General features: G+C 40.6%; 1 protein-coding gene across 1 annotated transcript in view; it reads right to left on the reverse strand.

Moving 5' to 3' along the window:
• Window positions 1–1,614: 1,614 nt before the first annotated feature.
• The window catches only part of Opn5 (opsin 5), a 55,098-nt gene continuing 37,251 nt past the window's right edge, over window positions 1,615–19,461 (reverse strand). Inside the window, exon 8 of the mRNA XM_055615380.1 lies at window positions 1,615–1,692. Within this exon, the coding sequence (XP_055471355.1) occupies window positions 1,615–1,692 (78 nt within the window). The remainder of the gene's footprint in view (window positions 1,693–19,461) is intronic.

A 19,461-nucleotide genomic window follows, 5' to 3' on the forward strand; every position in this document is an offset into this window, starting at 1 on the left:
CCATCACTGAGTTGTATTATCAGTCCCAGGACCCTTCTAAGTTTTAAAAACAGTTGAGATTTTTCTTATTTGCAGTAATGAATTTTATGCAATAGTCAATTTTGTGCAATTTCTTCTCTGTGCCCTTCTCTCTTTTACCTTATACTACACTTTGGATATGAAGTGTCCCTCACAAAGGTTCAAGTGTTGACAGTTCGGACCCCTGCTAGTGCCACTGTTCAGTGATTGGGTCACCAGGGTGCTCACTTCATCAATAGTTCACACAGGGATCAAAGCGGCTATTACGAGAGTGGCCTAAGCAGAGGAAGGAGGGCATTGTGCTGTGCCTTGAAGGGTCATCTAGATGACCGACAGAAACTAACTCAACAGCATCTTTAGAAGTTCCTTGTCTCACAATGCCATGAGGGAGGGTGTTTATTGTTTTGTTTTTCTTTTTTACATTTATCTTATTTTATTTTATTTATATATATTTTCTTCTTTGCGTATATATTATGGTTTTCAGTTTAGTGCTTTTATGGAATTGTGTAAGCAAATGCATCTCTGAATCTATATCTATTTTATGCACCTTTTCTTGGGCTCTTCTCCCTCTGTTTGTTTTGTCCTATTTTTGTAGATTAGGTTTTGCTTTATCTTTCTATGTGCTATATAAGAAAAATGCTATTTTTTATAAAAAGAGAAAAAAGAAACTGAAAAAGGAGAAGAAATATTTACAACCACTGAGCATTTTTTCCTAAGCTCTGTGCTTTAAAAAGAAGTCAACACAAATCACCATTATGGGCAAATGGAGAATTACCAAATTGTGCAATTTGGCTGATTCCTTTTATGCAAGGTACCTTTATTTTAGTCCTGTCAGAGTTGCACAGTGTTGCTGATTCTTTAGATGTAAAATAAACAATGCCAACAAAACAACGATTCAAAATGTTGGTGCAATATATTTTCTTTATTTAAAAAAATGTAGTTGAACAGCAGCTGTGGCTTCAAAAGAAAATTCTTTTCAGTGTGCAAAGAGAAACGGACAGAGGTGAAAAGTACTAATCCATCCTTTCTTAGTACAGTCAACAAACTGTTTCTCAGTTCGACAGACAACTGGGACAAAACTAATGAGTCAAACGCTAAAACATCTTCTGAATGTTCTCATAGAGAGTACTTACAAATGCTATGTACAGGCTGCCTTGACAGAGCACACTTTGAAAAGTTTCCCAGGTAAATGTTCAAAATTCTAACCATCTGTGAGAAATGGTTGATGATTTCAAGGGCATGTTCACGGTAATCAATGCATCGATAAGCTCTGTTGCTATCACAATGAATAGAAAGCTTAAGGTGTAATGCACCTTCCAATGGCTTAGGATGTGCGATTCATCTTTAACCACGTTAGTCATCCATAAAGCCTAAAGAGTGGACACTTCACATGCTATGTGCTCGTTATTAAACTTCATTATCAATACTGCAGTCAACACTGACCATATATTTTCTCAAACTTAAAAACAAATGCAAAGAATACACTACAGCTTTTTTTTTTTTTTCAGCATTTCAAAGAGTGTATTGAAGCTGGCCACTTATTTCTGAAGCCCTGATGGACAGGTGCGGGGTTTCTCGGCCTCAGAACACAGATGCTTATTTCTTGCCACAGTCACCATCATTACTGTGACTCTCTCCATCCATAACATGGGCACTAGTAAATCTGGAACTGCTCTGTTTGAGAGAACAACAACATTTTTGAGGTGCACGTCTGCTGATGTCAGACCGTCTTCAACACCTTCCCAGTACTATTCACAGACTCAGCATGGTGCAGACCGTCTACAACCCCTCACCCATACTCTCCAAAGACAGACTTGGATTTATATGGATTTACCCGCATTTCAACAGGGATCGCTGGAGCAGAAATATTTAATGCTTACCTTTGGACACTCCAGGAAGATGCTAAAGATGAAGCCCAATGGAAAAGGATGAGCTTCAAGGTTAAAGTCTGAACTCAGCTGAACTTAAAACCAGAATGAACTATGGTGTAGTGCCTCTCTAGAAAATGAGTACAGACATTCTGCTGCTTTTTTAAGTAAAAGCCAAGCGCCACGTGAGTACAGCCAATGCTCAGAAAACCCCAAATGTAATACAGTTATGACCATATATCCCTACAAAGTACTTTAGATGGGAAATGGATAATTTGTGCCCAGGAAAACATTGCCTACACAATGTGTACGCAGGAATACATATATACATGCATGGATTTAAATAGAAGAATGAATGATAGGTAGATGGATGGATACAGATGATAAAGAAATAGATTTTCCTTCAATTCTCCCATGAGGTAGTAACCTACATTGTACCTCTGTGACAGCATGTTTTTAAAATAATTTCACAATTTAGACTTAGACTTCATGTCAAGGGAGTACCACCCCTAAAAATATTGAAAACAAATGACTTTGGGGTAGTAGAATTCCTCCTCCAGTGGATTTAAAGTTGGAGATTTTGCCCAGCCCTTCTCTGTGCTACACTCCTCAGGCAGAAGCAGAAGCATATCTGAACAAGATAACCTCTTCAGACCAGCTTTTTTGAATGTGCATCTGCTCCAGACACCCCTTCCCTATCCTTACAGGGAGAGAAAACCATACACAGCAAGAATACAGTGTTCTCAATTCACTCCACTCCTTGTCTTGCTGCTTATCTAACCCCATGTCTTTGGCTTTCTTTCTATGCTCTGATAGTACGACCATGTTTCTTTCTCTTGATTTTGTTACTCTCCCCACAAAGATACTTATTAAATACACTCTGCTGACAAGAGCTTATGTTATGTGATAATCAACAATTGACATGCCATCTCTGTCAAGCTTGATTAGGGAAATGGGGGTTGACAAGAAGAGAAATCTTATTACCTAGCCTCTAGGATCCTGCAAATGTGATTGTTCTAGAAATACCTTGCAAATATGTTTTTCTCAATGCCTTCTGGTAAACTCCCCTAAACTCTACCCCTAAGCCTACAATATGGATTTCGTCTATTCTAATTCAACCCATTTTCTGTTGTCTCAAATAATGAAAGTCTGAAACATTTTTGGAATTCCCTGGTTTTGTCTGATATTATGTCTCTTTAAAGTGTTTGCTTATATATAAGATATTATATAGAAGAATAAACAACATCTTATTCATACCAAGGTAATGAGGGAGAGTGACAGATTCTTTTTACTTTTCAACATTTGTAGTATTGTTCTACCTGTGCCAATAAAGTTTTATTACTAACAAAATGTTTTAAAGTTCTCCCTGATATTTTGAAGTATCTTTAGACTGAACTAGCACAAATGTCTGTATTTGTTCTCCTTTTGACATTACAGAAAACTTAACTATAGATGAGATAGTTTTCCAGCAAGTATTCAGTTTGACACTCAAAATATTGGTAATCTTCATAAAGCTTACTCTGAAGTAAATGAGTGGTAGTGCTGCATTTGAACATTTAGCAATTCCCAAATCACGTGTTTATCCAGAATACTATGATGATAAGACATGAAAATTATGAGACAGAGAACTGCAGAGCTCATCTTCAAGTCAGGGAGAACTCCCACCTGTCCCATTCCACCTCACAGTGCCAAATCTTCACCGTTTACTCATTTATTCTTTCCATCTCTCCAACAAAGGTGGACACTTACACTTCCTGTTCTCACGTGTCCCCAGACCTCCCTTCATCCATTCCCCATTGGTTTGGAAAAAGGTTCCCTTTTCCTCTTTTGAAAATGTATTTGTGACTGAGGCAGAGTCATATTTGAGTGTGGTGTGTGTGTGTTAGTGTAGTGTTTGTGTGAATGGTGTATTGGGGGTGGGGAGGAACACCTCTGCATTTGTTCATAGAAGCCAGAAAAAGGATCAGAGGTCCTGCTCTATCAGTCTTTGTCTTTTGTGAAACTCTTACTGAACTTAGAGCCAGCGATCTCCGGCAATCCTCCTATCTCCTACCCCGTGCTACCACCACACTCAGGACTAGAGTTATAGGCAGGCAGATACACCTGGCTTTTTGTGAGTGCCAGGGATTCTGATGCAAGTCCTCAAACTTGTGCAGCAAATGTCTTGTTCACCAAGCTATCCCTTCAGCCCCTTGGCTTCTTTTTTATTCAGTTGTTCTTGACAACTTCCTATCTCTTTAACAAATCCATCTGAATTAACCCTCTGCATATTACCCAATCAAGCTATATGGCTCTAAGGTACCCTTCTCCCTCGATAATATTATTGTGGAATGATAGCCATTTCTGGGATAGTTTACAAAAGACCCAATTAATGTCCAAGAGTTCTGGCAGAGAGAAAACCTGGACTCTTGGTGTCTTCTCCACTTCTATTGCTGTCTTGCTGTGCTATTTGTCATCTTAAGAGAAGGTACTTATGGCTATTTCTCTCCTCTGGCTTTATCGTTCTCAGTTATAAATTACATGTAGGACTTGGCAGGTCCATGTGTTACACCATTTGATCACCAAAAAGTAATTTAATGGTTACATCCCAATTTTCAGATAAATACACCAGCACTCAAAGTGATTGAGTTATTCTCCCAAGGACTCACTGTGAAAGCATGAGAAGCAAGTCCTCAGCCCTCAGGAACTTACAGCTGTGTCGGTGCTATCTGCTGGGTTTCAGTGGCACCATCTTTTAAAAAGCAAGCTCTAAGTTCACACCTCTTATAATTATAAGAGTGGATGTAATAGGTAATGGGATCAAGATGCTTCACTCTGTACCTTTCCTCTTTTAATCTACCTAGAGACATTCCCTTTTAATCACCTGCAATGAATGACTGCTTATTACATAATTTTATGGCCCAGATAAATGCAACACTAAAGCTGATTGAATTACCCTTGGTAATTATAGCACTCGGGGAAAAAAAATAATCACACTTGCTTACCTTGACCTACTTGAATGAACTGATAAGGTTCATTCTTAGCAGCCATCCCGCCAAATGTTCCCTATCTCCATGCAACCGTGGTGCAGCCAGGAATAAAAGCCCAGTGAATCAGAGAGTTTTAGGATGGGTTTTTGCAGAAAGCTCTGCTAATGCTGTTCCTGAGCTCTCTGTAGGGATTATACAACTGTCCTGCTTCCCATGATGCACTGAACAGAACTGTATGCTTCTAAGTTTTTGCATAGGTTTGTATTCATTGGATAATATAACTAACCTGCTATCTAGGAGGCAACACATTGACCTGAAAAGGGGAATAATATGGGTGACTGCATCTTTGGAATAATCAATCCTATTCTGCCCTTTCCAAATTACCTCATGGATAAGTCCACTAATCAGCCACTGATGAATTCTGCAGACTATGCCACTCACATGAGACAAGGACTAGAGCCTGCAAAGCCAAGCAGGGGTGATGGAATCACAAAAAGCATCAGTAGCTCTCCATGGTCTGAATGAGTAATGGGATATGATGGCCATTTATAGGTCATCTGCAGATTTCCTTAAGTGCCAATGAAAGTGTGAGCCCCGGCTTCTGAGAGATTCTGAAGAAAGCATTCACAGTACAGCATTTACCTCTGTTGAGTGGGTTCAAACAAAGGTATCACCTCTACATTTTAGTCCTCAGCCTTTGCAGTCATATCAGCTAGAATAGAGGTTTGGGGGTCCATTCAATGCAATATTCACTATGTGGCCAAAAGAGACTTGCCCCAGACATAAAAGGTTCTAGTTCCAGTCCCATGATGTCCTTGTGACCTTGGGAGAGGAGTGCACATTCTGTACCTTAGCCGATGATCAGGAAAAGTCTGTCCTTCCTTTTTCACAAGGCATTGGAAAGTTAATTTAAGACAAAGGAGCTTTCACAAGAACAGACAGTTTGAAAGAAATGGAAAACATCACTGTTAAACAAAATCCTAGCGGATCTAGCCTAACATTTTTTGTTTACCTTGTCACTATAAGAAACCTGAAGTATATCAGAACCTCTAGAGGTGCCTCGGGTCACCACCCACTGTTAGCTCCCTGTCACATGCAGTGTGGCAGTTGAGAACTCAGGTTCAGCGAGTGTTGCACAGGCCCCAGAAAACCTTGCAAAAGTTCACATGCTATGGAAGCCTTTTCTGAGTTTCCATTTCCTTCTCTGAAATGGGGTGATACATTCGTGAGAAAATCCCAATGAATTTGACTATCATAAGTAAGGATTAAATGAAGGAACTAACCCATGTAAGAGGATTTAACATCAAATCCAGCACACAGTGAGTGCCTGATCAGTGTTATAAATATTATCTCTTCAAATGTCTTCCATATGACAAGAATAGAACCTCCAAGCAGTAAGGATTTCTAGAATCAATTAAGTTTAGAAACAGATAAATTCTAATGTAGAGACCAAGAAGGTGCTTAGAACTATTAGTGAACTGGCCAGCCCTTCAAAATGGAGGCATGTCATCAGTTCTTTACAAGATGTGTCTGAAGGTTAAAATGTTTTTTTTCTACAAAAACTTTGCAGATGTGGGCTTGAAGGGGTCACGCTTTGAGATATATTGCTCTCACAGATCATATATTCATTACACTATGATATTAAAGCTCCTCAAAATATAAGAAAGAGAGCCAGCAAAGGGATTCAGCATGTGAAGGAACTGGCCACCAAGCCTGAAACCTGGGTTCAATCCCAGAGACCTGCAGGAGGGAAGGAGGGAGCCAACTCCTGCTAGTTGTCCTTGACCTCTAACATATATGCCGTGGATGTGCTCCCTACCTTGAAACACACAAATAAATGAATTTAATTTGGAAACATTTTTAAATTTTGAGGAGATGAGAGAGGGAAGAAATGGATGGGTGCATCTAGTTCATTGTTAATTCACTAAATTTCAAGGCACTTTGAATTATCTCCTTCCTATGAAATTCCTGTTTCTGTTTGCCCTCCAGCCAGGCTCATGAAAGAGAAAAGCTTGTGTGCAGTTGGCTGCTGCCCAAGCTGAGTAATGAATATAAAATACCTCATTACAATATTTATTTACACCGTGCATCCTCCTTTATGTATGCTTTAAAAATTCCATGGAAGTCTTAGAAAACACATTAAATGAACCAGAAAAAAAAATGAATGTGTACATTTAGACAGGCTGTCATGTATTTCTTTCATGTATTACATTTTATTTATTTCATTTGCGTGTTTTGGGCTGACATGTACACATGTCCCATGACATGCAAGTGGACAGCAGAGGAAAATTTTCCTGAGTCAGTTCTCTCTTTCCACCAGTGTCTGGTCCAACATGAGACACACATCAAGGGAGAGAGCCAGCCCCTGAACTATTAATGATACTCTGCAATGCTTGCAGATGGGAACCTAGCATAGCTGTTCTCTGAAAGGCTCCACCCACCAATGGATAGGAACAGATGCTGAGACTCAGAGCCAAACATTGGGTGGAGTGCGGTGAGCCTTGTGGAAGAGTGGGAGGAAGGATAGAAGGACCTAGAGGGAACAGGAACTCCATAAGTCCAACAAAACCAACTAACTAGAGCCCAGAAGTGGGAGGAGGTCTTATGGAAACACCAACCAAAGACCATGCGTGGACTGGACCTAAGCCCCCTACACATATGAACCCATGGGCAGCTTGGTCTTCATGTGGGGTCCCTAGTAAGGTGATCGGAGGCTCTCTCTGACGTGGACTTTGTTGCCTGCTTTTCACTTTTCAACCATTTATCCGTGACGGAGCTGCCTTACCAGCCTTATCACAGAGGAAAAGGATGAGCTAAGTCCTGATGTCGTTTTATGTGCTGGGCCGGGGGAAGAGGGAGCTCACCTTTTATGAGGGGTTAGGGGACAAGAGCAGGGGGAAGAGGGAGGGTGGAGCCAGGAGGAGAGAAGAGAGAGGGCTTGCTATTGTGATGTAGAGTGAATAAATTCATTTAAAAAAAAAACTTCACTTTGATGAATTCGCTAACCTGCCTATCATCAAGGTTTGTGTCCATGTATATGTCATTTCCCAGATGGCCAGTTTCACAGTCTCCTGAAGGGCCATTCTCTGTCATTGAGCTTGTGTTTATAGTCCACTCAAAATTTGCATGGCACTTGGATTTGTTTCCTACGTCTAAAGTTCCTGTTTCCTCTCATCCCCAGCCAAGCACAATGACTTTCTTCTTCACTTAAGAATAACCTGTAAATTTAAGGTATCCACTTTTTTTTCTAATTTACAGGTTTAGGGGGAAAAATGCTGCTGTATTGAATCATGGAGATAATGGCTTTTCAATCACACAATACATGGATGCAGATGCAGGTTGACCTGCTTTGACTGCACATTCTCCAAAGACTTTAAGTGCGGTCACTCTCAGGGTTCTTAAAAGGCAATAATTCAACTTCCAGAATTCAACTACCTCCATGAAAAGTGCACTTCCCGTCATAAAAACACATTTTCACCAATTCACATCCACGTCTACATAATAAAAACAAGGCATAGTCCAGATATGGCCTGAAGCCTCCCCAGATGGACACACAGCCTGACACCCTTAGTCAAGCTTTTCAAACAAGCTTTCACAAGATTGGTATGGCAAAAACAGGGCTCCTTATTTACTAGGCAGGGGTGGTACGCATGCCTGGCCATACGGGGGTGGGTTTCTAGCACTAAGTAACAATGTCACTGTTTAAAATAATAATAATAATGGACTTGATGCTCCTAGGCCATGCCATTATTTTATATTGTTTATTAATTTCTTTCTCCTAACAGGATAAATAGGACAGAGGTGAGAAATCAGAAAACCAGCATTTCGAAGCAACCTTCTCTGCATATACTAGCCACAGTATAAGCATTCTGATTGTGCCCTTTTCAATGGGCAAGTTGATCATCCTGTTTGTAGAAGCAAAGATTATGCTTCAGGAAAAAAAAAAAAAGCACAAAATTAAATGCAACCCTAAACGTCTCATATATATGGCAAAAGGATGAGGACAGTGTGGGGTCCCCTTCTCGAGGACAGCTTCTCTCAAAAACCCCTTTTGCCCACAGGTAGTTGTCTTGCAGACTCTGCTCCCCACGGCTTTTCACCCAGCTCCCTTCCAAGCCTTCAAATGGCCACAGTTGTGCTTCAGACTTTCCTATCAAAGAGGAATGAAATTCGTTGTTCTTAAAGTAGACTATACATTTGCCCAAAACCTCCTCTGCTGTCACCCGAACCATCCAGTGTTCTACGTGTCCATGAATCCATTAGGCACAACGAGTTCTCCAGCTTCTGGTCAGGCCTCTCTGGGGCCAATTTTTGCCCTTCTGTCTGTGCTCAGAAGCTGAATGTACTAAGATTCTGAAGGAGGCACACCTCTACCTCGAAGGCCTACTCCCTCCATTCACTAACTCGCCCTTTCTTGCTAGAGAATAAGGACTTTGAGAAGTAGACTCGTGCCTTGCTCAATATTACAAGCCAGTTGCCAAAGGAGCCCAGGTGGTGGAATGCACCAGCCATGAAACCTACATCTGATGAAGGCTTTAGCAGTGTTCTTTCCAATCTGCCCGTTGCTTAAGACTGGCCTGGAATTTGGACAAGCTCCGTGTTGTTGTTTTGTGAGTTCAGAACAGTCAAAGAAATCTATGTCCTTGTGCTTGTCCTTTAAACACATCTGAGAGACCTTTGGCCCCACTTTCAATGACAGGGAGGTTATGGCACCTTGGAGTCTAAGGATTTCATTTCTTCAACAAATGTGTGGAATGATTTTTTTTTTTGAGAAAAAAAGTCAAATAACACACTCCCGTGGGGGGTGGGGATCTTTATGATAGTGGCTTCTGAACAGGTCTTCCTGGTACATCTCAAGTGGACAATCTGCCCACAGAACAGATTTCTTAATTAAACTGAAGTGTCCTGTGCCAGACTCCATGTCACAGTTGCTCAATCAGTTTCAAGAACAGGCCAGCTTGTGTATCAGACTCTTGACTGCAAATACATATAAATACACATTGCAGCCTATTGTTCTGGGCATGGCTCTGAATTGTGGGGAAATAAACTGGGCATTTGTTTCCAAGCTGACTGGCTTGTTTCATTTGAGGGTGAACAGAAGGGATGCTCCATGAATTTAAATAGGCAAGGTTCTGATTAGGAGGGAAAGAAATTTTACTTCGTGTCAATAACTAAACCTAGAGGTTTCAAATAACAAATGGTATTTATTCTGATACCCAGACTTCAACTCAGCTAAGTATAAACACTTGCTCATTTTTATTTCCAAAATAGTTCTAATTTTCAATGATTCTTCCTCTTTGGGCTTTCCTCTGCCCTCACCTAATCTCGATATTTTTAAACCATAGACTGTATGAGAAGTAGCTGGGACATTCACTTGAATATAGACACAGAGATACCAGTCCACATAGTGTGGAACGAGGCCAGGTAATTCACATGTTAAGTAAGTTTTGTGGGCAATTCTGATAAGAGGCTTTACTTAGTACAGAACAAGGACTGATATGTCATCTAAAATGGAAATCTGAAAATAACTTATACACACTAAAAACTCATGCTTTCCCACACTACCTAGAAACAATGGAAGCTGTTGACCTCAGTGGCAAATTTTTCAAAGACCTTTATGACCCCTCTTCTTGGATGTTATCTAACTTGGCAGTACCACCAGAGGCACTGTTCTACACAAAGTGATGTGCCCATCCTCATAAAACCCTTTCAAGACTATTTCCGAACAACTCTTACCTGAGACTTTCTCTTTCAAGGTCCCCAGGTCCCATCTCTGCCCACACCATGTAGTTCAGAACAATGAATCCCTTTATCTTCTTAAAGTCCCTAGGTAATATCAATCATAGCATCTCCCAAGCTGTGAACCTCAGCCATCTGCTTACTCATGTGTGTTCTTTTTGTACAAGAGGAACATTTTGTTTTATGCCTACCTCCTCCACAGAAAGAACTCAACAAATGCTGTCTACTTGAATTCATTCTCAGGTGTGATTGCAGCCCCACGCAACTGAGTTCTTATCCCAAGAGGTTAGAGCTTGGTGTACAACGTTTTAAAGGGAATGGCAGTCAGCTCTTAGTTCTCCATTGCATTTGTAACTACAGCACAGAGAACTGCACCTGTAACTACAGCACAGAGAGGAAAGTATTTTTCAGGGCTACTGATGAAGATTTTAAAGCAAGCAAGAAGAAAGAAGAAAATCTAGGTGCAGAGTAAATCTCTATCAACCACAGAGCAAAAAGTATAGATGTCACAGGTCAACTGAGAGAAGGGAAGCCCAGCTCTTCCATGAACAGACTATGTCAATTCTCTATGTCTTTGTTTTTTGGATAGAGAGCAAAGAATATCCCCTGAAGTTTTTAAGACAATGAAGATGATTTGGGCAAAGATTTTCTATGAATTACAAAAGTATTTATTTTATAAAACCTAAGAGTGGGGAGTTAAAAACTTTTTGCACCATAGAGTCTCTGAACTATTAAAAAAAAATGAATGGATTGTGCCAATACGGTTTTATTTCTTAAAGTAGGCAGTGCGTTAGGTCTGACTCAAGAGCTGTGGTTTTCACTCCTACAACACATGGAAACATGTGTTCAGCATGGAGCTGAACCTTAGATGTTATTATTTTCCTTGGAGAAATTTTCTAATTGATGAGCACCCTGAACTTCAAACTTTTATACAACCTTTATTGTGTTCCCACAGTGACCATTCATACCCACTGGAATCAGTAAAACATATGCTGTCACCTGGGGCTCACTACCTCATATTTCCCATAAATCTAATCTACATTTATCCTCGGAAGTGAAAGCAGTGGAATGGATCTGGGAGAACATCACTTCTATAATTTTAACCATTTTTGCTGTACAGAAGCTCATCGGAAATTCTCTGTAAGACACTGTAAGACCATGGCCAGCAGCAGTCTGGCTGATAGGAATAATTTTCTTCTACTTGAAAATTACTTGTATTGATTGACAAACTGTTAGCTAAGAGCTTTGTTAAATGAAATCCCGACAATGCTGAATAAAACTAAGGCACTGAACTGCTGGATGTGGACTCCATTGTTCTCCTCTTTCCCTCTCCTATTACCTGACTGTGACAGCAAAGAAGAAAATTCCTAACCTTCAGAATTATTTAGGTGTTTATGACCCGCAGGATACAATATCAAAGCAACTTCTCCGGAAACTTATCATCCCCTAGCATGAGACACCAGACAGATACTATAACTATGGTTCATGTTGTTGCTAAATCGTGGGTTTGGTAACCACTTCTAGAGTTTTCTCTAGAGGGTTAGGTAAAAGGTATTTTAAATATAAATGTAAAGAATCCATACCTGCCACCTCTATGTATCAGCATTTATAATGTTTTTCCCCAGTTAGTCTGGAACAAGTCATTGCTCTCCACTGCCCACACAGTCACCAACTCTAGGTCCTCCTTGCCTGTCTTCACTGGCAAGGCCTTGGACCAGCTGCTGCCACACAACAGGACAGGAAGTACTCCTACACGCTGGCTCTCAAATTCCGACACACACCTCCATTCTCCTCCAATCCCTACTATATTTAAACAGTTCACATATACTTCAGATGCTTTGTTTGAGGCCAGCCTGATCTCCAGAGCTAGGTTTACACAGAGAGACCCTCAAAAAAAAAAAAAAAAATGAACCAGCTGTTTTTCTTACAGGTGTCTATCTGGTCTAGTTCCCAGGCTAACCAAACTGCTGATTTCTAGACCTGTTCATAGTCTCCATCCACCACTAACAGAAATAGCTTAAAAGGTGGGGCTAGGGTATTCTCTCATCTTGGAATAAAATCTTCCCTAATTTAGAGAGGTATCTTCTATGTGAGCGTGAATGACCCCGACCCGACCCCCACCCCACCCCCATCCAAAGAGAAAAGATTCACACGTACTTCGTACTCAGGGTCAACTACAGGATAAGATTGTCTTTTGGCTGGCTACCTCCTCAATCCCCCACTGGCAACAAGTGCCTACAACACAACACTGCTTTGACAGTGTTTTTACAAGTGTCAGTCCTGCGCATATTTTTCGAGAAAGGTGCCAACTACTCCAATCTGGAAACATGGACAGTAACCCGCTGCCTTAATGACATGATTCTCCACTCTCAACCCTTTAAAATAGTTCATCAACCTGTGCTCTCACATCAATTTGCCTATCCATGCACAGAATGTCAAAATGCATAGCTCTGGAGCTAATTCTGGGCAGTTTGGGCAAGCCCCACATGCCTCCTGGGAAACCTGGTTTGTTTTTTTTTTTTTTTTTCCAAATGGACCACAGGATCGCATGCCTCACTCTTCCTCTAAGAAGCTGGATTTTATTCACTCCGAAGTGCACGTATGTGAGTCAGATGGGCATTAGAAGCAACAGCACTTTCAAAGTAGAAAACAAATAGGAAAGCATAACCTTGGAATCTAGGGAAAATATCCTTTCTGAACAAATGAGCTCAGAGCAGTAGATAACCCGTTAATAATCGTCCATGAAGAAATGCTAACCCATTCAATTCACTTTTCCCTTCACTGATGCCATGAGCAGGTGACTAGACTCTGCCTGCAGCCTTCCAGAAAGGTTCTCCTGAGATACTTGATGCTTTACTGTTCCTTTGTCCTACTGAAACACACAAATGAAAGCGCTCTGCTCACGGAACACTCATGCCCGGGATCCAGCTCTTTCAGCATACCAGCACTGTGCCTCACACACCTGCCCTTTGGCTGAGATGTTCAAGTCAGTTCTGATTATCAGCATGCACGATGAGACCAGTCATATAGCCACGTGGTTCTGAACAGAACCATTAATTTACCCAATGCCAATAGGCACCCATGTTGCCTTGTTAAGTTACAGATTCTGGATCAAACAATAATGCGATGACATTTCTACATTTCTAATCAGCTCTTAGAAAGCATCCAAATCCTGGGTGTGAAGATGACATTTGGGGTGACAAGATTTTAAGTCACACCATCATGAAGACTGGAAGGTTAAAATTCCTGGGCAGGCCTTCTGGAAGAAGCTCTGCTGCCTTATTTTGTTTTTACTTGGGTAGTTTTTTTTTTTTTTTTTTTAAGATTCACTATGTTATCTCCATGCATGGTACTTGGTTGGGAGTATGAGTCTCAGGAAAGACCCCTGTGCTCAATTTTTTTGGTTTTGTTCCTCTCCTTGTGGACCTCCTGTCCTAGAACCCCTGCACAGATGTAGCCCATGGCAGTTCAGTGTCCAAGTGGGTTCCATAGTAATGGGAACAGGGACTGTCTCTGACATAATCTGATTGGCCTGCTCTTTGATCACCTCCCCCTGAGGGGGGGGGGGGGAGCAACCTTACCAGGCCACAGAGGAAGACAATGCAGCCACTCCTGATGAGACCTAACAGACTAGGATCAGAAACAAGAAAAAGAAACCCCCCCTACCAGTGGGCTTGGGGAGGGGAGTGTGTAGAGAAGGGGAAGGAAGAGAAGGATTGAGAGGGGAGAAGGGAGGGAACTAGAGGGGGGATACAAAGTAAATAAAGTGTAATTAAAAAAAAAAAAGATTCACTATGAAGCCCAGGCTAGCATAAAATCCACAATCCCCCTGTCATTGCCTCCTGAGCTCTGAGACGACAGGCCCAGGTTCCAACCTGCTTTAAATATACCATCCAGATGGGAAGAAGAGGTAAGTGAAAATTTCTGAACTATCTTGAATGCCAATTAAGATTTTTGATTGTGCCTCTGCATATTCATGTATGGTAGGGAATTATGTTCTTAATTCAGCAGCGTTACCAGAACATTGTTCATTGTGGTTCTTCTATCAGAGCCAGGCAACCCCTTTACCCTTGCTGGAGACCTTACTGGAATGGACCAAGCCTCCACTCCCCTCCAGTGCACTTCCAGCACCCCCAAATGCAGCTTACACAAGAAGCACCTTCTCCGGTCCAAGGCCTAGCACTGTGATGCCCTGTGGAAGAATGACAAATGGCTGTTTCCACAGAATCTTGTTGTTTCTCACCTCCTCAAGCAGAATGGGCACCTCCCAAATCTGCAGGGTGTAGACATCACCCAGCACACTTAGAAGAGCTCTTGTTACCCCTGTCGATCTCACATGGGTTGATTAAGTAGCTCCTCTAATAAGGACTTCACTTCAAGGAGTCCAAAGGTTCCAAGGAATCTTACAGACTTTGTGTGAATTTAAAACAAATCATAGTGATGTAAGACTGTCCTTATTCACTAGCTATGACAACTGAGCACATAGAAAATTAAGATCATCTATCCATACATCTGATATGTCTGGTATCAGGTAAGGCTAATTCCAAAACTACTCTGGTTCCTATGTGCTATCACTGTCTTCAAGAAATATGCATAAGCCTCAAGGTCCCAGGTCACTGAGTGAGCCTCATTTTGTTGTGTCCTGGGAAAGAAAACTAATTCATGAAGTTCAAATGTGGACACACATTATCCATCATTTCCAATGGCAACAAAAGGATTGAGCTTCAGAGCCCCTCACAAACACGCCACATCTCTCTTCCTTTCCTTTGAGCAGAACATGTAACCATACTGATTCTTAAAACCTGTCCCAGTATCTTTCAGTTTCCCAAGTAAACTCTGATGACATTCAGAGGGTCCAATCTAGAAACTTCCATAGTTGTAACTATTTGTTAGATGACATAGATGTAGATAATATATAGGCATATAGAGAGATGTAGATGATATATAGATGTATGAAGAGTTGGCAGTATTTTCTGATGCTCATGCTCAATTCCTAAAAGATTGAAAACACACATTCCGCCTCTTTTATATTTCCCAAAACATTCAGGTCACTGGATATTGCAAACACATAAAAACTCCTGGAGGGAGTGGACAGGTAAATGTGATATCTACCTAGAGTTGCCCTGCGTTGAGACCAAAACAAAAGAGAACAAATGAAACCTTTGTACAATGTAGAGTGATTTTTCTCTCAGTTATGTCTTATGTGATATTAATCTGTCTACTCTAAATCTCATGATGCACTTGAGACATGATCAGTGGAGATTGCAGATAAGGAACATATGTTTAAAGTAACTGAGGAAGGTCATTTAAACGCACATTCGTGTTTTGATTCCAGTCTATGTAGTAGAATTATTCTGCACATTACCATAACCGGTGAATACACATGTTGAAAGTTGTTCAATCTTTTAAGAGCAAAATATTCAAGTTCACAATAGCCACAGTGGCGATCTAGGGTTTTCTCTATAGAATTCCTTATAGGATTCTCTATAGCGTGAGGTTTTAGGCTATTTCTGATGACTGAAAACATGCTTTTGAACATGTTTTTCTTACTGAGTTTCCTATAATTTTTGAAGTTCTTGCCTTCTGCCACCTTTTCACAAGAATCATACACACTATTTATAATTGTATAATATGGAAGCTACCTAGGTACCTGTAAGACTGGTAAATGGATAAACACAATGTAGTGAAGGGGGAATGTTATGCACATGAAATATTATTTAACTTAAAGAAAATTAACATTCTGTCACTTGCAGCAAACTAGCTATAACTAGATCAAGTTTAAAAAGTTAATAATCTCTCATGTGTGAAAGTTAAAATAAAAATGGACCTGAATGTAAAATAGAGATAACTAGCAATTAGGAAAAAAGAAGAAATGGTGAAAGAGAGGCAAGACTGAGCCTCATTAGTACGCACAATGAATAACATTAACCAAAACAAAAGCGAAAAGAATAAAGGCCATTACTTTGACCCTCTGGATGACAAGGTCTGGCTCCATCACAACAAAATTAATTATGAATCCAAAGCTGATGGTTGCTTCATCACTAGCCTTTTCCTATAAATCTTCTCCAGATCTCCTCTGGCATTCTGGCATATATAGGGCCTACATCATGGTGGTGCCTTCTAGACCTTTCCAATCCTATTTATTAGCACTTGCTGACATTTTACCGCCCTGTACTCCTCAGCTTTGTCTTTTCTATTTCTCTGCACTGACTTAATGGAACTATTACTCTTCAGAATCTGGTTCTATAAATGATCTATAGATGATCAAAAGCAAGAGCATGATCTTCAAGGAAAAATTAAATGGAATGATGTATTTCATTACCAACAAAGTTGTAAATAAGTTTAATGTTTGATTCTTAATAAAATTGCATTTGAATGATCAGTTAGAGTTTTACTCCAAAATACATTCTTGTCACCTTACTCTAAAAATAATTGAAATATTTAGGTGTGGGGGATTTTATTATTATTCTTGAAAATCAACTTTTCAAGTTCAAAGGGAATTTCAGTTCCCAATTTCTTCTCATAACCTTGCTCAACTATTATTTTTAATCGGATTAGTTACATTTAAATGGCTGCCCATAGAGATAAGGTAATTTAAAATAAGGACCGGCTGGGCATGGTAACACATTCCTGTGGTTCTAAGACAAGAGAGGTGTGAGGTGAGAGATCTGAGGTGAACCGAAGAAAGCCTTGGATATTTAGTAAGAATCAATAATAATAATAATAGTAACTAGTGATAATGAATAAGTCAGATGTCTAGGATTTCACATTCTCTGTTTAACAACGTTCCTGTTATCTCCTAAAACATAGCCTGATAGTTAACCACTTGGTTCCAGTCGTTTCACTTCCAAGTATCCTTCAAATGGCAAGCACTGAGCCTGTTACCAAGAGCTCAACCAGTAAGTGTGGCCTATTCAATGATCCTGATGCCCACACACAGGCATGCTTGCTACTAGCACAAAATGCAGGCGGGACTGGGAACTGAGGAGGTGTTTGGTAACTGCACAAACTCTAAATCACCAGGTGCCCTGGGGCAAGCAACTCCAACTCAGGCAGAATTCACTGAGAACCTGACTCTCTGTACCCAACCCTCCACAACTCCTATTTCTTCCTGCATTCTACCTCAAAGATCAGCTCTCTCTTCCTCTAGCACTACTGGTGATAATTCTAGATAATTATAGATCATTCCAGAACCTATGGAAGCAGAGCACGGAAGATTTAAATTGTGTGTTTCAAGTTGGTAGGGAAGCCGATGCTGGAATCTTTCCCTACAGCTTCTAATATTTAAAATCTATCTTCCCTCCTCACTATGCTAATCCTTTTTCATACATGCTTTTAAAAGCTGTGTTAGAGTCCAGGATTTAGTTAGTTAACAAATGAGAGTGTATCCCTATGTTTCATGACTCCTGTGAAGGTCATTGTCAGCATTCACTGCTAGATTGCACTAGCATGACTGGAGTTCTTTCTCCTATCTCCCTCTTTACTCTCATCTGAAATCGTCGCCTCAAGACACCTCCTTTGCCTTAATACTTCCAGGTCTTTTGAATTCAGAACTTTTTCTTGATCCAAGCAGATTTATTCCCAAGCAGATTTTCCAAAGCCTTTCTTAACTCTTCTATCGCCATGCAATCAGTTGCCATGAAGTAGGAGAAGGACTCCTACTTCTTAAGACATTTTAAACCATGTACATTGCCCTTCCTTCATCCAAGATCTCAAAAGTTGCAATTTCTTTACAAACCCCTCTAAAGCGTGAGAATGTATACACCAGGCATGTAGTTCTAGACATTACAAACATGTAAGTTCCTGACCAGTTTCTGCAGGACACCTGTTGTCCACCTTTCTGCTGAGCATCTTCCCCTACTTTAATCATAAGAGCGATTGTCAACATGTTGACAGTGCATCGTCTCTAAAAGCAGGGAGCTGAAAGGCTTTTCCTATTTATTCTTGAACAACAACTTTCTGATACTATTGTATCTCCATTTTGCAAGCCCGCCAAAGGCACCAAGTTAGGATGCAAATGCAGGCAATCTGAGCCTGTGCTCTAAGCCAGTGGCCACCTCCATCTAGGCTTCTCACCCTCACATCTCTGTCTATAAATAGCTTGCCTGTCCCTTCTAATGACAATTGTGTCCTCCCTCAATCCTAATGTAGTAGCCCTAAGTCCCAGGCAGAGCTGTTAACTTTTTTGCTTTAGTCACACAGCTTTGTTTATTGAATCTACTTAACAATTATCTTAAGCCAACAGCATATATGAACCCCTTCTTCATCCCTACTGCAGCCCCAGAGGAAAATAAACACATACAAGCTAAAGATGTCATACACAAAGGGTGAAGCCTTGAGGGAGCAGAGGCTGATTCTCTATAAACCTTCAAATGCAAGGAGTAAGCAGAGCACCAGTGCAGGGGAGAAGTCACTCACTTTTGGCTTTTCTTGCTGGCTGTTATCAGAAGACTAGAAACAAGGCTGACAAACAAGGCTATGTTCATGGTAGACTCAGACGTGGACAGAAGGCAGAAACATGGAGGAGACCTGCCTGAACCTACTCCTCAGGTAAGGAGAGAAAGTCAAATGAACACTGACTAAATGAATGCTTATCTGGACCTACTATTTCATGCCTTCTTATTCCTCTTCTTAGCTTTTAAAAGACACAAATCTGTCTTTGAAATTCTCCTCATTCATACTTGTGTCTCTTTAGGCTTGGGTTTCAAAAGGTACTTGTTGAAATATAGTTAACAGGAACAAAAAGAACTGAAGTCACAAAGAACAAGCAAAGAAAAGAAATAGCACTTACAAATAGTACTTCCATTTAAACTCCTTCCTTAGCTCATGATGACTGGAAGTGCCCTCTTCTATACGCTATATATAAG

The sequence above is a fragment of the Psammomys obesus genome, unplaced genomic scaffold (assembly GCF_907164565.1).
Source record: "Psammomys obesus unplaced genomic scaffold, mPsaObe1.curated_primary_1811, whole genome shotgun sequence".
NCBI classification, from domain to species: Eukaryota; Metazoa; Chordata; class Mammalia; order Rodentia; family Muridae; genus Psammomys; species Psammomys obesus.